Source organism: Lissotriton helveticus, chromosome 6 (assembly GCF_964261635.1).
Source record: "Lissotriton helveticus chromosome 6, aLisHel1.1, whole genome shotgun sequence".
Classification (NCBI taxonomy): Eukaryota; Metazoa; Chordata; class Amphibia; order Caudata; family Salamandridae; genus Lissotriton; species Lissotriton helveticus.
Genome location: NC_136067.1, coordinates 2,093,772,260 through 2,093,795,372, shown reverse-complemented (window position 1 = coordinate 2,093,795,372; position 23,113 = coordinate 2,093,772,260). Strand labels below are relative to the sequence as shown.

Sequence of the window (23,113 nt, the reverse complement as noted above, 5' to 3'; positions counted from 1 at the left end):
CGTTTGGAGGGTATCGGGATCAGGGACAGGGCACTAGAATGGTTTCGCTCATTCCTCTCGAGTAGATCCTTCCGTGTGTCTGCCCCCCCTTTCATTTCCCACTCTCATGAGATTAACCAAGGAGTACCACAGGGCTCTGCCCTCAGTCCGTCCCTCTTTAATTTATATATGCAGCCCCTGGCGGCATTGGCCAAAGAATGGGACCTCACGCTGGTGTCGTACGCCGACGACACACAGCTAGTCATCACCCTCACTGAACTGCCCTCTACCGCGGCCACAAAATTTAGGGACGGGCTGGCCGCTGTTGCCACCTGGATGACTGAAAATTGCCTACAGTTGAATGCAGGAAAAACCGAGGTACTACTGCTAGATAAGAATCCCAACCTCTGGAGTGACCACTGGTGGCCCCCTCTGTTAGGACCCACCCCTCCTCCCAAAGCCCTTGTCAAAAACTTAGGAGTATGGCTGGATTCCGCACTCAATTATCAAACCCACACCAAAAAGGTAGCAGCGACATGCATTGGGTTACTGAGAAGCCTGCACCACATTCTAGGCTTCTTTGACCCCAAAACACGGCAGCTCGTTGTCCAAGCCACAATCCTGTCCCGTCTGGACTATGCGAGCGTTCTATTATTAGGCGCTAACAAAGCCGAAACAACTAGGCTCCAGCGAATACAGAACGCCGCGGCCAGGGCAATTGTAGGTCTCCCCAGAAGGTGCTCCGCTAGAAGCACGATCCAGAGACTACACTGGCTTCCAATGGTAGCTCGCATAGAATTTAAGGCCCTCACGACAGCTTTTAAAATCTTGAATGCGGAGGGCCCCGAACTCCTCCAATCACTGCTCACTCCTTACACCCCCCAGTGCAACCTGCGCTCCATAGGTCAACATTTAGCAGTGGTCCCCCGCATTAAGTTCAGCCGCATCGGAGGTCGCTCCTTCAGACTCCGGGCAGCAAAACTATGGAACTCTCTACCCCTCCACATACGTTGTATCGACAACCTGATCACTTTCCGCAAAGTCATTAAAACCCACCTTTTTCCTTGTTCGTAGGCCCCCCCTTCCCCCCCCCCCCATCCCAGTTGGTTGTGCTATGGTTCTCAGCGCCGGGACGCCCCGTTGCTGGGGCAGCTGTCACGCTCAAAAAAACCCATAACATAACATAACACATGAGATGAAAGCAGTAGTCCTCTTCTAAACCTGCACTTTTTTTACTGCTTGCTTTGGTGGACACCACTCACTCCTGACCTGGCACGAAAGTCTTGAGGCGTGGTGGGGCATTCTTCATCTTGCTTTTGATAAACTTGAAGTCCATGGTGCAATCATCTGTCCAACAGAACCCCCGGTTTGTCTTCAGCAAACCCCTAATGAACTCAGTTTAGGAGACAAATTCTCAATGAACCTCACATATTACTCTGTTTGTCAAGAAGAAAAAAAGACTTCTACTTAGTCACTTCCACAAAGTCCCAACAACTAATTTCATGCCCCAAGCAAGAAAGCTCTTCACGTCCAAAGAAGCACTTATCAGCCCTGCGTGTCAAACCACATTTCTCAAAAACACTAACTTAGTTCTAACTTCCTGACTGTGCTCCTCCCACTTCCCTCCATAAGCCAGCACATCACCCTATTACAATACAACTACTGAGAAGCCACCTAACATCAAAGACCTGACCATCGGAAATTCTGAAACTAGTGTCATTCTAAATCCTTGCCTGAGCCAATCATCTGCCGGACCTGAACCTGCAAATCCGCATTGTGATTTATCCATACCCCAAGTTCTTTCTGGCGGTGTTAACACTGACACCTTCCCTGTAATGATCCTGTCTCCAAATTCAGATGATAACTCTAAAATCCCTACCATTCTTACAGGCCGACCCCATATTTACCTGTCTCGATATCCCTGGTCCTTAACACCTCCTGCAAACAGCTCCTCAAAAGTAGTCATTGACATAATTACCAAATTGGAACATGAGATTTAAATCATTTTGATCCTTTAGTCCTTAGTTGCCATCTACTGCTCATAATTCTCTTCACTCATGGCACCCACTTGAAGGATAACATCTTTTTATGCCTCTTTCACTTCCAAGAATTTCTTGGCCGCCAGGCCTGCACTCCTGCAACACTTTGCATAATGACCTATTCTTCTGTTTTTATTGAATGGAGCCCTTAATGCCATACCCTCTTTTATTGGTAGCCATATGCCCCATCAGACTTTGCAAGAAGCACCGGTGCTTTGGTCTATCTTGCTTATCTTCTCTTTTGTCACCCTTCTCAGTTCTAACCACCAAAGCCACACAACAAGAGGTCCCTTTGCCCCCTCTCATTCCCTTCATGTATGCATTTCACCAGAAGGACCACAGGTTCAGCCACAATGACAAACTTACTCACTGTTGGCTCATCTTTGTGCAACTCTTCACACACATTTTGAGAACTACAATTTAGCAGCAACTGGTCTCCTTATTTTTTAAAGTAATCTACTCATTGTGGACAAGTTTCACAGAGCAGTCACATACTCTTCACAGACTCATTGCCCCTTTTCATCTGTCTGCCAAAGTGGTAGATTTCAAGAACTGTGAACACCCACTTCAGAAATGATATATCTCATTTTGTCCCAGATAACATGCCCTCATTGAGCCCTCTCGCAATCTTTCTATCTCACTTGATTGTCAAGAATGTCCTTCTGCCGCTAAGTTCTGCATTAGCAAAACCACTTTCTTGTCAACCCCCATGTTGGGACCACATACTTTGGTGCAGTTCTCAAAAACCTTCTGCCACTTAGTGATGGATAATCTCCAGGATTTCTCAAAAAGAAAGGGTGTATCCAAGCCACACTCACAAAGTCCACGGCCGCCTTCCATACAGTCTGGCTGCCGATCCTATCTCTCCTATCGCAGGAATGTAATGAAATAACATGCCTGACATACCTTCGCCTGTTAAGCTTCACCGAGGCCCACCAATCTGCAGCAGTCTGGGCCGCCGCCTTCCTGACCCTCCTACAAACCTGGCCTTATACAGGCATAGATCAAGGCACACTGGTTGGGGGGGGGGGGGAGTTTTTGTTGTAACTGATTGTACTCACGAATGACACACGTAAAGAGATGTGTGCCGAAATCAAGAGAGCACTCATGGACATATATCGCACCAAAGGACTCACACGTACAATGTTATCGCATTCCTAACAGCCGGGCTCAACTTTCTGCCCTTAATGTACTCTTGTGGGCACTCACAGGGAATGACATTTATTTGTCTTTTGCTAAAATCAATAAATCTATATTAAACAAAAATAAAAAAAGAAAGGGTGTGGCTTGATGTTCTCCATTTCACAAGCCAGTATTACCCTCTAGGTTGTAAACTTCGCTCAGCAAGATGGTGTGCCTACTGGCAAATACATCTCTAGACGTGCCTGTTACCGACACAAGTGTGTCAACGGATGTGTGCTCAGCTAGTTTCACAGGAAAGTAAAATTCTGTGCAGACCAATTTAGAAGGGCCTCAGTTACAGACAGGCAGGCTGCACTTACTTGAACACGGTTCCAGGACCTGAGTCCATTTCCTCACCAGCACTGGCCACTCACAAGTCTGTTTCAAATCTTACAATACACACATGATAGGTGGCTATGCAAAGAGTGTCTGTACATTCAATGCTTGTACACATGTCTCCAGCAATTCAAATGTAAAACTCAAGCAATGCAGTAAGATTGAGCTCCCTTGGTATGGGCACACCGTCACCTGGGGTGCCAGCGCTGGAACAGGAGATGCCCCGTTCAGTGAACAGTACTGAAGCATTCAAACACGTCCACAGTAATACACGTCTGTTCAGTGAAGTGTTGAGACAAAGTTGTGATTGATTTCTGTGTGGTTCATTTTTTGCACAATGTTGCACATTTTTTATGTCAATTCTTGATACCCAAATGCAAAGAGGCAGCCAACACATGTTTCTTGAAAGAGACTTTCTCAAGGCTGAGTGCTTCGATATTGATTCTGTTTCAGATCTTCTCCATTGATGCTCGTCACCGCAACCACACCGTCTCATGTGATGTTAACACAAGGCTTTTTGTTAAGGAGGGCATACCTTCCTGCACAAAAATAATCCTCCGAAGCACATTCTTCTTTCCATGTGTGCTGCACGAACTAACTAGGTGAAGATATTTCTCCTTGTTATGCCTCTCTGGTCGATGCACCATTCAGACGCAAACCGTGCCCTTCATAAAACTGGGTTTGCGTTAAAATCCATGAGTAGATGCATGTGAACACCCATACTCAACTTATGTAATGCCTACCCAACGGAGTGTGGCACAGTGCATCGCAAGGCGCCGCATTGCTTCTTTTTTTACAAGGTCCCGCAATGCGGTGCAAACAGGCCCTTGCGGGTCTGTATAAATCTCGACTAGCATTTTGTCTCACGGCTGTGCTATACAATGGCACAACCACGACGCACAATGTTAGTATATCTGGGCCCGCAGGAGCAGCCTGCCATTGAAGATGGTGAGGTAGGAATGAGTCCTCACGTGTTGTGCAGCGGTAGATTAAGATTCATCCCTCTGATGATGCAGACCACCCTCTGGGTTCGGGTTTACCTCCTGGGATACAGCCTCACAATACTCGAGGACTGTCAAGACATGACAGAGTCTCACAGGCTGGCCTGACCGTCTTAGCACATCCTGTGGAGTTTCAGAAAGCGCTGAGGAGGGCATGTAATAGAGGTTATTCCCCCTCACCCCCTCTCTCCAGATTGAATTGTAACAAGTTGCCAACCTCAGAGGACTGCAGGGCTGAGCTGCCATTCTAGAAACAATGAACCACTCTTTAGCTCATAAAACCGATGATGCACATCGGATTGCTTCTGTTTAGAGTGTATTATTGCTGCATTTTTCAATTCTCTTTTGTAGTTATCTTCAAGTAAGAGGTGCCGGGGAGTGTGTGGGGAGCACTATTAGGTGACTGCTCCTAATTGGACTAATGTTTGAAACGATGACCATTATTTGCATGCAAATAAAGGTGTTTTATTGTGAGCTGGGTAGTTATTTTTGCATTTCTTTTATTTAAAAGGTAACATGAGGATTGAAGCCACTTAAACTATCAATGTACTTCATTGCAGCAAAACCTGGGTTTTGTCCTGAGCACACTTCCTTGTGCCCTCTGAATGCGGAGATCCCACCTCCACAGTGCAGCGGCGACGTCGACTGCCCCGGCAGGCTGAAGTGCTGCGTTTCGCGCTGTAGCCAGGAGTGCATAGCGCCTCATACTCCAGGTACTTTATGAATTCTAGGCGTGTCTCAGGATTACTCTCTGCACAAGAGCTGTGCAGCCAGTTAGAGGAACTGCTGCTGATTCAGGGACTCCATACGAGCCCTTCCTATTGGCCACTCTGTACTGCTTCGACACCCCATAAGCACAACACCAAGATATGTGCTGGTGATATAGAGCACTGTTGGAGTCACTGATGGAAGGGGACAGCGAAGGTGCTGCTTTTACTTGGCTTGCTGCCCTGATGATGCCTTCCAAGTCTTCTGTGTTGCAATACCGCTCTTTGCATTGTGTAACATGTACCACAAAGGTCTGAAGTGGACCCATAATCACCCTGTTGTGCTTTATGCTCACTACTCTTGCACCACACGCTCAGCATTATCGACTAAAAGCAACTTTCGACTTTTATGTTGATCCATCATACCTTGGTGACATCACAGTGTGGGATAAAAATTGGTTTTCATTCATTCATGCGCCTGTTATTAAATGGCCACGGTCTACAGGTGCATATATTCATCCATATTTACGGATGTTGACTTCAAATGCACATACAGCTTGTTCCTACTTTTGGAATGCCGCTGTTCACTAATAATTATTATGTCTCCCACATGCTGTATTGTTGCGCTGCTACTGACCCCAAAGGTACAAAACAAACACACACACACACACACGCACACACACACCCACACATATGCGCACACACACACACACACCCACACGCACACACACGCACACTTATGTTTTGCACAGTGATGGTCGCCCCTGTGTAGTTATGCGCCATTTAATGAATTTTCACCAAAGCATTTTTTTTAAAGTTCACCGACCTCAGCTCCTTACTGGAAAGTTTTGGAGTGATATATCAAGCAGGGGTTAAGAAAAAGGAAATATCCCTAAACACTTTTCACCATGCATTTTACATAGGGAAGTTTAGACAAGGATAGAGGGAAAAACCGCTGAACAGAATGATATAAAATTTGGCAGAATACTACATTTTTTCCCCAAAAGTGTGCTTTTTGTGATTATGTGTAATACTGTTAGCTGTTTTTGAGAAATTAGGTTCAAGAAAATAGCGCTATCTAGATGGTTGATCCTGTGGGAAACCTGTAGGAGACCTACATGACCCCAAATTAAACACACATTGGCAAATCCAATAGATGTTGCCTTTGCAAAATCTATTGGTTTCGTCAATTAAAAAAAAAAGTTATACCAGGGATTTTGCAAGCTAGTACCACTTAGCAAAAACAATGTGCATAATAAATGCATGTTATTTTTATGAGGAAGAATAGGAAATGTATATTCCGGCCTTACATTATTATTGGCAATAGTGCCTGATAAGCTGAGTTGATCACTTCTGGTATTCTCATATGTTGTGCCAACTAAAGTAATCTTGTCTGTTGTTGTCATTATTATAATACTAATACCAATAATGATATTAAATTGTGTTGACTTCTGCAGTGCATTAACTAATAGAGGTTTTCATCAAGTGAGCTAATGAATTTCCCATTGATTAACTTAAGTTGCATTCATTTTTGGGTCTCGCCTAGGCAGCGCTTGCGCTGTCTCGTTGAGACATGCAGTATATATTATAGTGTGGAAGCTTTCTGGAAGCTCCGCCCACTCTCCGCACATCTTTTTGATTGGCTTACATCCTAAATGCTGCCTTCTGTTTGGTTTTAGGCTTCTTAGTCCCTCCTCCTGACGGCCACCTTCTCCTTCGTATCCTTCTCTGGCTATTGGCCCCTTTACTCAAACACTATTTTATGGCCTATGTCGCCCCCCCCCACCCCTCCCGCAGTTCGTTACTTCTCGCCCCCCTAGTGTCCTGTGATTACATCCTGTAAGTAGTAAGTTTGCTTAGTTTTGGACGCAGAATTTTTTAACTACTTAGTGGATGCAAGCAAACGAAACAGACTATTCCACAGTACCTGCAGTTCCTTGGAGCCAGTGACCTTCTAATGAAAGGAATACTAAACACTTACAAGGTCCCAAAGGCAAGACTGATGCATTGAAAATGCTTGTTCATTTAGGCTGTGCCTTATTTCATATGTAGTTACCTGAAGGTGAGAGAGTGAAAAAAGTTGCAGAATATTTGTTTTTTTAGCCCTACCTTTGACCCCGCCCCAATGCTCAGTCACCCGTGGGCCCCTTTGCATGCAGTATCATGGCTCCCATACTTTTTTATGCACTTCAACCACTGGTTACAATAGATGCCCATAGAATAGACACCAGAGTCAAAGCATGTCTCCAGTGTCTACATGGACATATTTTGTCTTTTCTGTTGTTTAGAAGAGTCTGAGCTTCTCTTTGCCATGATGGACATGAGCTTACCTCTGCTGCGTCGGCTGTCTCCGGCTAGCAGGACAGAGGGGATCACCTGCTTTAATCTTGCCTTGCTTGCCCATGCCTGCGACTGATTCATCAAACGTTGATCCCACACACACACATCTGTAGCACATACTCTATATTCACTTCATATGCATCTTCCCTTGTTGATGTTTGCACTTTTGTGCTCTGCCCTCACGTATATTCATTCAAACAAATCTGAATGACTGGCTACCTCAGTCTATCATGTTGAATGGCTGTTTTTCTGTGAATATAACAAATACAGTTATTTTGCCATGAAAAATTATTATCAGTATTACTGTAGTAGACAATAACCAGTGATGCTTTGCTATGTAATTTGTAAACAGCAATTGCAACCATTTGGTGAGTCTGTTGTCTGGTAGAAAGTTAGATATGTACTCAGAAAGTGTGCCTTGACTTTACTTGGTGTAAATTCGTTCAGCGTTTCTGAGACATTTGTGTTTAAATTATAGTGATACCTGAATGGTTGGTTGCTCGGGTCTCCTACTGGATTACCGCGGTACAATAGGGATTTTTTTCCATTGCTCTTTTAGTCCTGCGGGGCTGGGACCAGTCCCGTGGGACTGAGCGATGTAATTGGCTGGATGCATCATAAAGAAAAATGTTGTGGTTGCCATTACAGGACTCCATGTGCTGAAGTTAAAATTAAAATGAATTGTAAGAGGACAGAGTAGGGGTCAACTGAACCCCTGCCACTTCTGAGGGGGACCTAAGAGGATCCTACCATGGACCCAAAAATATAAAGATTGGTTTTCTCCTATGAAGTACTAAGTACTATGAAGTACTGCAGGACTCTTGCAGGACCAGTAGACCACAAGGCTGCCCAAGCTTCCATAAGTGACACTTTTGCAGTCTCACAGTACTGTAGATGATGCTTGAGCAGCACTTCTGCATAATAGCAACAAAAAATATATATATATATGTGCGTTGAGGGTCATTGAAGGGTTGCCTTTACCACCACCCGGGGGTTGGGCCCAGAACCTGGCCTCTGACCTGGCCCTACTGCCAACCCTACACCTCACACTGCCGAAGGCTATGCTCTGTAAAGCAGTTGGGTGAATATAATCCAATAAACATGGAAAATCACTGAAAATAAAGCAAATGTTAAAGTGATATTGTAATTAGGAGTTCTGATAATATAAAAGCGAACTATTATTTGCACCTTTGGCATGCACTGCTTCTCATCCAGGGGATACTCATCAATAGTCATAATCTATGAAAAATCCCCACCCATGTGCGGGATCGCTTATGACTTTGATGAGTATACCCCTGGATGAGATCTAGGATTACAGGTAAGTAACTAATCCTTATGACCCTCCATGTTGCATAATTGTTGACATCACTGATAACATCTCAAATCACATTATTGAGAACATGATCACATCCCTCATGACATCATCTAACATATCTGACAGTTAGCTATAAGCTTTTCATACTGGAAGGTATGCACACAAACCCACATTTCCATAACATCTGTTGTACTAATGGGCTAGTCCTTTCATAATAATCAGAGTAAGGAGAATTTGAAGCATATTCTGTAAAATCATCTATAATAAGTAGATATTATGCTCTTTTCTTACTGGCATTGAGGTGTCAAAGAAATGCAATGACTCTGTAGAATTTAATAAGATCAGTAACTTAATAAACCATGAATACTGCTCAAAAATCGTAATTGGGTATTATTAACCTTAAAGAAAAGTTGAAGGCAGCCATATTGTTTTTAGGTACACTTTAGCTCTGTTCTACATTTCACCTAACTATTAGGTTTTCTATTTTTCCTCAACTCATTACCACTTTATTAAAGAGGTAAAAAATGTTGAAAAATATTTATTGTTCAATATATAAAAAAAAATACAGAGCATTGTGGTACTGCCACAGGTACTACATATAGTGTACTAAAGTAAGTAAGTCATTTTTTATTTGCATAGTTAAATAAAACTGTTGCAATACAAAACATCAAGACTTAAAAGCTGATCTGGTTACATTGGTAAAACAGTATTTCATGATTCGCAATTTATCATTTTGTTAAAATCATAAAAAGATATACTTTTAGGAGTAAATGGAAGTGCAGCTTTGTGTTATAATACTTTCTTATAGTTGATTATGATTCTAATCTTGGCATTTTCCTTTTCATCACCTTCATAAACTTCACAAGACTACAGTTCAGCTGTGGGTCCTGGGGTGCAAAGCAGGCAAAAACTGCTTGTCTTCGTGAACGTATCCCTCGCTGATTAAAATGGCATTTTAATAGATGCTTTTGTTCTTCCAAAAGTTCTACAGAAGAGCATAACAAATTCAGCATATCCTCTGGCGCTGCGCCACATAAACGACAGGAGGAGCCCGCCTTTTCCTTAAGCTAGTGAGGAAGGGTACCAACCCAGCCTGTACTTTAAAAACTTCATTTTAGTAGTTTTAGCATAACCCAATTCAAGGTAGTTCTGTAGTGCTGGTGTGGAATACGAGTTCAGTGTCATCCAGCCATGTGACCTTTTTTTCTTCATCCCACGAAAGATGTTTAATTGTTTTTCTGACCAGTTTTTTAAGCTTTAAGTGATTTGTAGGAGTATCCCAAAGCTTATTTAAGCCAGTATTCGCCAAGCTGCTTTTCAGGTACTTGACAGCTGGTGAGGTTAAGCGTTGCTCTAACTCCTTCCATAAAAAATCATTTAGAGTTCCCTGTTTGGATTTTCGCACTTTGTCCCAGGTAGTTATGTACGCCCCTTGTCTTGCCAGGAGCTGTTTCTGGATGCTGAAGTCTAGCCTAATTTGAGCTGGTGAGGTATGTTTGGGCAAGCTAAAAAGAAACCTGCATGCAGCTATGACTGTATTATCAAGAGTGTTTGCATCTCTGCCTCTCTGTACTTTATTCCCATAAGTGTACTACAGTGTATTTTCAATTTTTAACATATTTAAATCTTCACAAAAGAGTGCATGGAGTACTGTGGTAGAACCTAAAAATGACAACGCTAATTAAAACAAATTTTCATGAATTCATAGTTCTCCCTAAACTGTAACTCTGGGTGGTGAACTCCGCTCACAGAGATTTCCGCACTCCGTGTTACGCGGAGCTCGCGGAGTTCTGAAAAACGCGGCGCAGAGTTTTTTCCCTTGCTCGCATTCGTCAATGTCAAGTTGGGGAGCATTTGCGCTCGTCCACTTCAAGTTTCGCGTTGCGAGCATGGAAAATCAACCGCCTGGTGAGATTTCTCAACGTGGGCGGTCAGATTTCTCACTGCGAGTGGTCGCGTATGCTCGCTACCGCCCGCATTGAGAAACCGTCCGTTCGCATTAAGAAAGCTGCAGCTCGAGTAAAAATATAGTCGAGTGGCATAAAGGAAACAGCGCCCTCTTGTGCTGTGCATGGTGCCATTCGTGATGATTTGCACAGTGCGGATAAGCACATAGCACTGAAAATCACAGTGAACGGCATTTATCTAATGCACTCCGCTGCTTGTGGAGATCCGTGTCGCGCAACTGAGTTTTCTTTGCACTTTGCAGAGTACCACGTAGTGGAACTCCACAAACTCAGCCAGGCTTACCAAACTGCTGAAAAAGTGTGAAGAAAATCATAAATACATTTCTTTAACTAATATCAGTTTAATAAAGTGTTAATAGGTAGGGAATAATTACAAAACACAACGCCTACCTAAATAGAATACCCTAACCTAGAATGCAGCGAAAGTCTGCTGAAAACTGCATGGCTGGCTTTTACGTTTTGTAAACACAGCCATTAACCAATCACACCCTGCCTTCTTTTTGGCATATACCATGATATACCCCAAACTTAGTGGGGTATACCATCAGCAGAATCTATTACCAAGTATTTTAATACTTATAACTTTAACACTACTTACGCTATTTACACCTACTGCAAAACAAATTTGCATTTACACCTCACATCTACATCCGTTCACCCACTTTCATGCTATGCCTGTTTCTTGTATCACACTCAACTCTATGCCACTCCCCTTTATGCCACTCCATCCTATGCTATTACACTCTACGCCACTCCTCTGTACGTCTCTTCACTATACACCACTTTACTCTACTCTAATCCACTATATACTACTTCACTCTAATTCATTGTACGCCACTCCACTCTACGCCACTACACTCTATACCACTCCACTCTATGCTTTTATAATCTACACCGCTCCATTCTATGACACTGCAGTGTACACTACTACAATTATTGTCTCTCCCCTATATGCTGCTCCACTTTACATAATTTCACTGTAAACAACTCATCTCTACGACACTACACTGCGCCAGTGGTTAATTTGTAAAGAACATAAGTGTGGGGCTCTCATAAGGAGGCAGCTTGCACTAGCCCAGTTCCTATCAACCATGAAAGTGCTGAGAGGATATGGTTTAATGGCCAGAGCTGCTGACTTCGGAGCTGGAGAACCAAGTTCGAATCTCGTGTTGGCTCAAAATCGTGTGATTCTGGGCAAATCACTTAATCTTCCTGTGCCTAAATAAATATACATAAATGAATGTGTCCTTAACTGGTGCTCATAAAAAGGGCCACAGCTATTTCACTCTATGCCACACCACTCTTTGCCACTTCAGTATATGGCACTTCACTCTTCGGCACGCCACTGTATGGTATTACACTGTACACAACTCCTCTCTATGCCACACCACTCTGCATAACTCCAATATACGCCACTGCACTCTACGCTCCTACACTATTCCACTGTGCAACACACCTCTCTATACTATTCTGCCATATGCCACTAGACTCTCCGTCACTCCACGGAATGCCTCTACACTCAATGTTATTCTACTCTACACCACTCCACTGTACGTTACTACATTGTATAACACTCAACTCTATGCTACTGCTGCCTATGCTATTCCACTCTATGACCCTCCATTTTACTCCAGTCTATTCGACAACACTCCACTGTATGCCACTCCGGTATACACTACTTCACTCTCTGTTATTTCACTGTACGCAACTCCACTGTACAACACTACACTCTATGCTGCTATTCCACTCTATGACACTCAATTCTACAACACTCCATTCTACTCCATTCCACTGTATACAATTCTACGCTACACCGTTATACTGTACCTTAATCCACTCTACTGCATTCCACTGTATGCCATTCCATTATACTCAATTCTAGTGTAAGCTATTTCACACTATGCCAATTCATTGTACCCTACTCCAGTCCTCAACCACTCCACGCACTCAACTGTCCGCTATTCCACTGTATGTAACTAGACTCTACCCCATCCTAGTCTACTCCATTATACTGTACCACCCTCTACTCTACGCCAGTCCACTCTACACTTTTGCACTGTACGCCACTAAACGCTACACCACTACACTTTACCTAATTCCATTCAGTGACTCATTCTTGCATTCACCCTCTGACGCAACAGCAAGAAAACACATATTTTTAAATATATGCAAAATAAATAATAAGAATACAAGTAGGCAAAAAAACCATGCTGCTGTCTAATCAAAAGAGGCATATGCTTGCAATATTGAAATTAAATATAGCAGTGAGTGTCCACCTTGCAGAAGTATTGTAAATAGTCTATTGTTGTTTTAAAGTTTCAGCATAGCAATACATTTGGAACCAACGTGTTGACCACCTTGGAATGGTAAAGCAATGTCCTTCCATAATATTGCCGCAAAATGACATACTTGACCTTCCATGCTGCACCCACATCACACCCCCTTTCCACCCCCTTTTCTGAATCGGCACCCACATCACACTGCACCTCAGGAAGCCGCACTTGCTCTCCATTCACACACACAGTCAATTCAGACTTCTCTTGCACAAATACAAAGCCCTACAAAACACAGGACCAGAATACCTGAACAGCCACATACACTTTCACCAACCCACCAGACACCTACCCTCTGCCTCACTCTGTTTATAAGTATCTTTAGGACCACACATCTACACACCTGCCCAAACACCTGACTACCCTCTCGGGTGATTAGTATGAAATACAAATCAACATAACATAACTACACTGTTCAGTACTACACTCTACATCACTCAGGTTTATGCCACTCCACTTCTTTCCATCCTACACTATTTGACTGTATGCTACTCCGCTCTATGCCTCTACACTGTATACCACTCCACGCTGCGTTAATCCACAGTATGCCTTACACTCAAAACCAGTTCACTGTATCGTATTTCACTGTATGGCACTTCACTGCACGCTCCTACACTGTACCGCATTCCAATTCACAACACTCCATTGTACCCCGCTCCCCTCTACGCTATTGTATTGTATGCCATTCCAATCTGTGCCACTAGACTCTATGCTATTCCACTAGGTACCACTCTACTTTTTATTTGATTATTGGCATTTTTCCATCGTACATATATTATCACTTTGCTTAATGTTGAACAACGCCCTAGTGTGGCGCTTATATTGGGTGATACCTAACAACAAATGTAACAATTAAAAACATGTAAGATCCTAAAACATAGTTACTCAGGAGCATCAGCACATTACCACAGTTTAAGTATAGACCTACTTTCACTTCAGTATATTAACCTCCTACACAATTATTTCCTACCTCCTCTATTCCTTTGAGTGCCTCTCACACTCATGGCACTGTATGGGCTGTAACATGCAGCTAGGTGTGTGTTTCTGCTGCTACAGGGTGGGGCGTGTTCGTGTCTGCAAGTGTATGAATCCATTCTATGCCACTACACTCTTCGCCACTCCGCTGTATGCTATTCCAATGTACACAACCTGACTCTATCCTATTCTACTGAATACCACTCCACTGTATGCCACTCCAGTCAATGTTTTTCCACTACACCACTCAACGCTACACCACTATAGGCACCTGCACTCTTTGCCACTAAACTCTACGCTATTCCACTTGAAAGCATTCCACTCTACACCACTCCACTGCTTGCCACTCTATTGCACTGTACACCACTACACTCTACCCCACCACAGTGTACCCCACTCCACTGTACCCTGTTCTACTCTATGCTACTGCACTCTATGCCACTCCACTATAATCCACCCCAAACTAAGTCACTCCAATCTTCTCAAATGTATGCCACTCCCCTCTATGACACTCCACTGTAATCTACTCAACTGTACGCTATTCCACTCTATACCACTCCTCTCTACACTGTTTGACTGTACACAACTATACTCTATCCCCCTCCACTGTGCCCCACTCCACTATACAACTCTACACTATTCCACTGTATGTCACTTCACTTTACACCACTCCAGTACCTGCCACTCCACTGTACTCTATTCAAGTGAATGCCACTCCACTCTCCGGCACTCCACTCATGTTGACTCCACTCAGGCTACTCCACTGTACGCTAATGAACTCTACACCACTCCACTATTTGCCACTCAAGTCTATGCCACTCCACTGTGTAACATACCACTCTACTCTACTGGACATTATTCCACTATACGCAACTATATTGTGCACCACTCCCTCTATGTGGTTCCTCATTATGCCACTCCAGTCTACGCCACTCCATTATACACCACTCCGCTATATCCTATTCCACTGTATGCCACTTCACCATATACCACTTGTTAGATTTGGGGGTCTCTAGTTGGCACAGGTAGTTACTTGTGACAAGTAGGGACCCTCTCCTCTAGTCAGGACAAGGTCATTACACTCCTAAAATAACCCCTGCTCACCCTCTAGGTTGCGTGGCGCGAGCAGTTAAGGCTTATTTCAGAGGCGTTGTAAGTTAAGCAGTTGTGACCACATACAGTAACCCAGTGACAACACTACAAATGGACACCACACAGGTTTTATATAAAAAATAAGTAGACTTTATATAGAGTTACCACAAGACCATAAACGACAAAAATACACACTATGATTACTTTAAGATAGTAGATTTAAGATTGGTTCAGTTCAGTTCTTAGATGCGACACTCTGCGTCAATGTACCTCAAGTTGCGTTGCGCTTCCATGACAAGCAATGTCGCAGCGATGGAAAATGCGGCAAAGTTCAGATACAAAGAAATAAAGATGTGAAGATCTTCTAGATGCAGCACTCTTCTTGGGGATGCGATAAACTCTCGGTTCGATGCGTGGACTGCAGCGGCGACACCCTTATGATGCGACGGCAACAGCTCCAGCGGCGACGCTCTTCTCCACGACGCGTGAAGCTTCCGCTCGGTGCGACAACCACAGCGGCGACACCCTCCTTTTTCGGAGTTGCGACGGCAGCAGCAGCTTCGTTGCCATTAAAACAATGGGGTTGACCCAATGAGTCAAAGGACCTGTGTAGCAGTTTATATATAGAAACAAAGTTGTCCCTGACACAACTTCAAACTATTAAGTGAGAGTTTGAAGTTGTGTCAGGGACCACTTTGTTTCTATATATCCTCTTTGTTGCAGAACGCTTCTCTCCGATGCGGTGCAGTGCGACAGTTCCAGCAGCGACACGCTCCTTTCTCCGGAGTTGCGACTGCAGGCACAGCGACGGTGACACGCTTCTTCTCGTTGAGTCGGGCTTCCAGCTCTTTGCGACACGCAGTTCCTCAGACGGCCCTAAACAGCAGCAGGCACTTCCAAAAGAACTCTGGGGAGCTGGGGGGTGAAGTCTGTTGTCCATGAGACTTCAGCAGGAGGCAAGCTCTTTTCCACGCCCTTGGAGATCCTTCACAAGTTGAAAGCAAAGTTACAAAGTTCCTTTCTCCTTCCTTTGGCAGTAAGGCAACCACTGCAGGCCAATCCCCCAAGCAGCACTTCAGCTTGGGAATAGTCTCTCCTCAGTTTCTTCAGGCTCCTCTCCTCAGTAAAGGTTTCTTCTTGTAGTCCAAAGTGATCTAATTTCATGGGATCAGGGTTCCAATATTCATACCCAGAGATCCTTTGTTCTTTGAGGGGAGAGGGGCCTTTGGCCAGTCCAAACCAGTTCAGAAGCACTCTGTTTACCAGACTTCTTTTCTTTCACAAGAATCTCCTCGCAATTCCAAAAACTAGGAAAGTGCGTATGGGGGGCAGACGCTTCTCCCTTCAGGCTTCCAGACTCTGGAACAATCTTCCACTCTATCTTAGAATGGAAAGTAACCATCTTAGTTTCAGGAAGTCACTGAAAACCCTCCTGTTTGTCTGATCCTGTTGAGTGAGCGTTGTCTCAGCACTGGGATGCCTTCGGGTAGCCATGCGCGGTATAAATACGTAATCATTCACAAAAAAAATACGTAATCATCATTTCACAGGGCAGGCATGCACATCAGACAACCCACAGGAGGTGGAGCCAGCATTGTGGAGGTCAAGTACAGTTCTGGAGCACTCTGTTTACAGGACTCCTTCTCTTCTTTCAGTGTGCGGGGCAGAGACATCAGCCGCTCCCCAGGGGGTGGAGCCAGCATTGTGGAAGGCAGGCACAGACCTATTCAAGGTTCAGGTGAACTCCTCCCTCCCATCTAGATGCAGATCTCTCTATTCACCACTGGGTGACTCAGCCTGTCTCCTGGAATTCCCCAGCCCTGTCACTCAAAAAAACAGACATAGGAATACACAAACTAGCAGAGGCAGGTTTGAATGGTTAGACAAGCAAATACCTACTTTCTAAAAGTGGTATTTGCAAACACAGAATATTAAAATAAACTTTACTAAAAGATGTATTTTATTATTCTGAGTTCAGGCATACTAAACTCGAATTTCTACCATGTTATCTGAGCCTGTTAGGATTATAAAATGTAATAATTCTAACAGCCCATTCTGGCCTATGGAGAACAGGTAGCCTTGCAATAGTGAAAAAACGAAAATGGCTGTAATTCACTATTAGGACATGCCACACACATATGGGCTTGTACTACCTTATAGTTACAATGCACCCTGCCCTTGGGCCTACCATAGGGGTGACTGATATGAAGAAAAGGGAAGCTTTCGGGACTGGGAAGTGGGTGCACTTGCCCAGTCAGCATGAAAGTACCAGACTGCACGCAGGCTCTGCAATGGCAGACCTTAGACACACTTTACAAGGCTGCTTCTCTGGGTGGCACAACCAGTGCTGCAGGCCCACTAGCAGCATTTGGATTACATGCCCTGAGCACACTCAGTGCACTAGACTAGGGTCTGACAAGTAAACCAAATAGCCAAACATGGAACCACTGGTTAGTACATCATTTTCGGTAGGGATCACTTGCACTGTGGCACTGAATAGCAGTGGCAAAGTGCCCAAAGCATCTAAACACCAGCAGAAATACATGAGGCAACAGCAAAAAATGGAAGGGAGACCCACGCCAATGGTGCCAGATCTAACTCGTGTCCCCTCCAGCTAAAAAGTGGGGAGAACTACCCTAACTCCTGGGAGTTCTGTTCACTAAGGCAGAACAATCTGGACAGACCATCAGCGTTGGCGTGTTCTGTACTAGGGTGGGGTTCCACCGTAAAGTCCATACCCTGTAGGGAGATGGACCACCTCAACAACTTTGGATTCTCACCCCTCATCTGCATCAACCATCTGAGGGGCCTGTGGTCTGTCTGAACCCGGAAGTGAGTCCCAAACAGGTATGGTCTTAGCTTCTTCAGTGCCCAGACCACAGCAAATGCGTCACGCTCAATAGCACTCCACCTCTGTTCCTGTGAAAGTAACCTTCTACTGATAAAGGCTACAGGTTGATCTTGGCCCTCCTCATTCATCTGTGACAGAACAGCCCCCACACCATGCTCTGAAGCGTCTGTTTAGACGATAAACTCTCTTGAGAAGTTGGTTGCCAGGAGCACGGACGCCGTGCACATGGCAGCTTTCAGGGTCTAAAAAGCTTTTTGACAGGTGTCAGTCCAGATCACCGTCTTGGGCTGCTTCTTGGAAGTCAGGTATGTCAAGGGAGCAACAATGTTGCCATAGCCCTTGACAAACCTCCTGTAATACCCTGTGAGACCTAGGAAGGCTCTCACCTCTGTCTGGGTTTTGGTTGGCTCCCAAGCCAGGATGGATTCAATCTTGGGTTGTAGGGGCGCCACCTGGCCGCTCCCAACTTGGTGTCCCAAGTACACCACGGAACCCTGCCCGATCTGGCACTTACTCGCCTTGATCGTGAGGCCTGCTTTCCGCAGTGCCAACAACACTTCCCAGAGGTGGCGCAGATGTTCTTCCCAAGTGACACTGAACACTGCGATGTCATCCAGGTAGGCGGCACTGAACTCATCCAGTCCAACCAACACCTGGTTGACCAACCTGTGAAAGGTGGCAGGGGCATTCTTCATCCCAAAAGGCATAACCCGGAACTGGAAATGCCCATCTGATGTGAAGAATGCTGACTTCTCCTTTGCCCCATCAGTCAAGGCGATCTGCCAGTACCCAGACGTTAAGTCAAACATGCTGAGATACCGTGCAGCCCCTAGCCAATCAATGAGCTCATCAGCTCTGGGGATTGGGTGCACGTCAGTCTTCGTGACCGAAGTGAGCCCTCTGTAGTCAACACAGAACCAGAGTTTAGGTGTGGTACCCGGTGCTGCACCCTTCGGGACCAAGACCACTGGGCTGGCCCAAGGACTGCTCGAGGACTCAATCACCCCTAGCGCAAGCATCTTTGAGACCTCCTCTTTGATGCAAGCCCTTACCCTGTCAGTTACCCTGTAAGACTTCTGCTTCACAGGTAAGCTGTCTGACTGTGTCCACATCATGGACGCACCAATCTGTGACACTAGGAACCAGGGAGAACAGATCAGAAAACTGCCCCAGCAACTGGCGGCAGTCATTCTGTTGCTCAGGGGTCAGGGTGGAATAGAGGTTAACATCATCCACTGACCCATCTTGCTCTGAGGCTGACAGGAGGTCAGGAAGAGGCTCAGTCTCCTCCTCCATCCCAGCATCTGTTGCCAAGAGCATGCCCACTTCAGACCTCTCCAAGTGGGGCTTAAGGCGGTTGACATGTAAGACCCTCAAGGGGTTTCTAGGAGACCGCAAGACCACCAAATAGGTAACTGGACTCTTGCGCTCCACAACCTCAAATTGTCCGGTCCACTTATCTTGGAGCGCGCAGGGCTCCACTGAGGCCCTGACCCACACTTTCTGGCCAGGTTGAAGCTCTACCAGTGTGGCATTCTGGTCATACCAGCGCTTCATCTCCTCCTAGCTGGCTTCCAGATTCGCCTCAGCGAGTTGCCTGAAGCGCCTAGTCTGGTTTCTGAAGGCCAGCATGTAGCTATATACATCCTGGGAGGTTTCCTGGGTGTTGGACTTTGGCCCTTAGGTTCACCCCTAGACATTTTGCTTGTAAAGGTGACCTGGTGATGGTGATTTTTGGGTTCTGCGCACTTTCACTGTGTCCCAGTGGAAAGTGCGTGCGCACTTTGAGTGCATGTGATGAGCTAGGCCTGCCCTCCCATAGGAATGCATGGGGAATGTCTGTGTCCCTGGTAGTTCCTGATGCGTGGGGAGTGCAGGCTCGAGTTTGGTATGTGTGAACTCGTGGGAGTGAATGCTGCGCAACGGTATGTGCAGCTTGTATGTGTCTAGTGGGGAAGTGCCATTCCTAGACATGGCTGTATGTGTGCTGTGAGGGTGCTGGAGTGTGATTGGCTGGAGCTGGCTGGCATGCCAGGCTCCAGGAAGTCTGGATGGGTCTGCCCGGTGGTGAGTGGGAGATTAGCATGCTGATGGCTGGGGAGGAGTGTACCTGTGTCCTGAATGAGGCTGGGTTTTCCCCTGACAATGCTGGCTCCGCCCCCCTGTGGTGTGACTGATGACCCTAGCCCTGCCAGTGAATAGAGAGGGTGGTTCAGCCCATCAACAGTGCTCACTGACCAGCTGCGACTGGTTCTGCCCCCACCCTGCACCTACAGACAAAGGAAATGGTGTATAAAAATGGGGCTGTGTCCCCACAGAAGTTGTTCTCTTCCAGGATCCTGAGGGGGCTGCTGCTGCTGTTGCTGGGCCAGAGGACCGCCACTTGGAGTGTCTCCCTGCCTGGAGACCCAGTGAGCTGGCTCTGGGCCCAGCCTTGCCCCCCCTGCCTGCCTAGAAGGACTTTGACTGGGCTTTAGGGGCTCCTGGCGCTGGGGAGCGCCTTACCTTGCCTTATAGCACCTGGGAGCGCTTTGTTCGGCTTGCTAGCGCTTGGGAGCGCTTTTCTGGCTCAGCCGGTGCCCACCCGGCGATTGCCCCATGTTGCCGATTTTGAAATCCCCTGGCAGGTGCCCACCCTGCCAGGGACATTGCCGCCCTAAGATCGAGTGCCCACCTCGATTTATTTGTTCTTTTAAAAGAGCCGGTGCCCACCCGGCATTTCCTGATTATCCCCCGCCTATGAGTGCCTGGAGCGGGCCGCCGCGCTGCCCGCGACGACCCGGAAGTGGTTGGCCGGCCGGCCAATCAGAGAGCTTGCCGACGGAAGTCCCGCCCCCGCAGCCGTGACCCGGAAGTCAGGCAGGCCGGGGACAGGACATTGAAACGACCGGAAGCGGACGGGAGGCCACCCCGCGCTCCGGTGAGGAGAGAGAGCTGGCGCCTGGTCTTTCCCCCCCGGGGCCCCCAAGAGCGAGGGAGAGCCCCGGAGAGGGAGGGAGAAGTGTGGAGGGAGCCCCCGATGAGCGGGAGCTCCCGTGCAGAGCCGACCGCCGGACCAAGCAGAGGAGCAGCCTCAGAGAAGAGCTGCAGCCGCCAGAGACCGGTGAGTGCCCGGGAGGGGAGGGGGCGTCGGGGCACATTGCCGGTGCCCGCCCCTCCCCCCTAGTGAAAGGCTCGTGGGGACCTTACCTGTTGTTGAGCTGTTGAGGCTCCGGGGGCATTTTCTGTTTAGAGCCACAGAGGCTCTTGCTGGCATTCTTTGTGAATCTCGAGTCCCCCAAAAGGGAGGGGGGACTCCACTGACGGGGGCAGTTGGTTCTTAAGAGTTCCCCGAGCGGGACTCCGTCTGTGGCCACATCGTCCTAGAGCCTGCGAGGCTCGTGGGGGGGGCAGTTGGTTGTGTCGAGTCTCCCGTGAGAGACTCCAACGATTGCAAGAGCTGTCTTCTTTCTCCCCCAGGCGTCCCCCTTTGTTGCAGGAGCCCAGAGAGGCTCAAGGGTCATTCCTTGATTTTGAGTCCCCAGAGGGGGGACTCCAACGTTGGTGCCACATTTGCTAGAGCCCAGAGAGGCTCAGGGGGACATTTTGTTTCTGCAGAGCCTGTGAGGCTCCCACATTGTGTTCGCCCCACCAGTGTTCAGAGCCTAGAGAGGCTCCCACGTTGGCCCCATCATTTGCACCAGTTGCCCAGCACTTTGTGGGTAACTGCCACGTTTAGGCCCTGACATTGGGACACAGGGACTGTCACAGAGGGTGACTTAAGTGAGTTTGGCGCAATTGTTCATTTTCTGCACCTCTGAATGTATTGTTGATGCATCATGTGTTTTCCTTCCTTACACCTCTGAATGAATGTTATGCATTGCATCATGTGTTATGTTCTTACACCGCTACAGGTATTGTGATACTTAGGTGGTTGTTTTCTCCCTAGTACAGGTGGTGCTAGTGAGATCCTGGTTACCAGTACTTACTGGTGGTGTGCTCTATTTCTATATTTTGTGCTACAGTGATTTACATTCTAAGTGCTATTTCTGAAAGTGTTACTTCTGATTCCTAACAGTGGTCCAGGTGGCCCTGTCTTGTACATATCCCCTGTAAATTCTGCCCGTGCCTCTGGCACATTGTAAAGTGTGTGTTTTATCTAATGTGTTTTGGTGTAATACAAAGGCTATTTTTATATAACCTTGTGTGGAGTTTCATTTGTGGTGGGTCCTGGGTGTTGTTGCTGGGGTGCGTGCGCAAATACTTAACTTACATCGCCTCCAAGTTTAGCCTGGCTGCTCGCGCCACGTTACCTAGAGGGTGAGCAGGGGTTATCTTGACGTGTAACTCCCTTGCCCTGACTTGGGAGTGGTGGTCTCTGACTGACTTTGGCGAAAGCCCTGGCCAGCCGGGGATCCCATTTCCAACATTGGCGGCAAGCGGTGGGATAAGGATTTGTGTTTGCGTTGTACCACAGTAGTAGCTGGCCACACTACAAAACTATGCATTTTAGATGACCACATTTTAGGGGATTGTTGTTTTTGAAGTTTCATATTTTCTTCTCCTGAAGGTATCATTGTGCAATTATGTCAGTACATTTGTCCCCCACCCTGCGCCCAGAGTCGGTACCTGTGTCACGTGTGGTCAGGTTGAGGAATCAGGGGTGGTAGAAACTGCCTTACCAGTCCGAGGGGAGGGTTGTGTGTGGATGAATGGTGTGTGGCACTAGGCAAGTGAGTAGGAGTTCTCTGGGATAGAGAGCTTGCTGATACCTTGTGAATTGTGTACTCCTGTGTTAGCTCAGACCCCTAGGTTCCCTGTGTAATCTTGTCTCTAGAACGTCCTGCGAAGATGGAGCTTGTCTTTGATTTCAGTGATCTAGATACCTACAGTACGTGGGAGCTGGTAAGGTTCTGTGACGAGAGAGACATAGGGAGGGGTGAGTCAAACTGGTACGAACTTAGGGACCGCCTGGTCAGATGGCAAGAGGATCAAGGGGATCTTGAGCGCAGTGAGG

At 46.5% G+C, this 23,113-nt stretch overlaps 1 protein-coding gene across 9 annotated transcripts in view; it reads left to right on the top strand.

Moving 5' to 3' along the window:
* LOC144764028 (uncharacterized) overlaps positions 1 to 23,113 on the top strand; it is a 1,051,947-nt gene that overhangs the window by 146,204 nt on the left and 882,630 nt on the right. For 6 of the 9 annotated variants that reach the window (XM_078650163.1, XM_078650164.1, XM_078650162.1 and 3 more), the window contains exon 4: positions 5,098 to 5,250. The exons of 1 other annotated variant lie outside the window; for it this stretch is intronic. In XM_078650163.1, the coding sequence (XP_078506289.1) occupies positions 5,098 to 5,250 (153 nt within the window). Of the gene's footprint in view, positions 1 to 5,048; positions 5,251 to 23,113 lie in introns of those variants that run through there. 2 more of the 9 variants (XM_078650167.1, XM_078650168.1) reach the window with 2 other exon arrangements.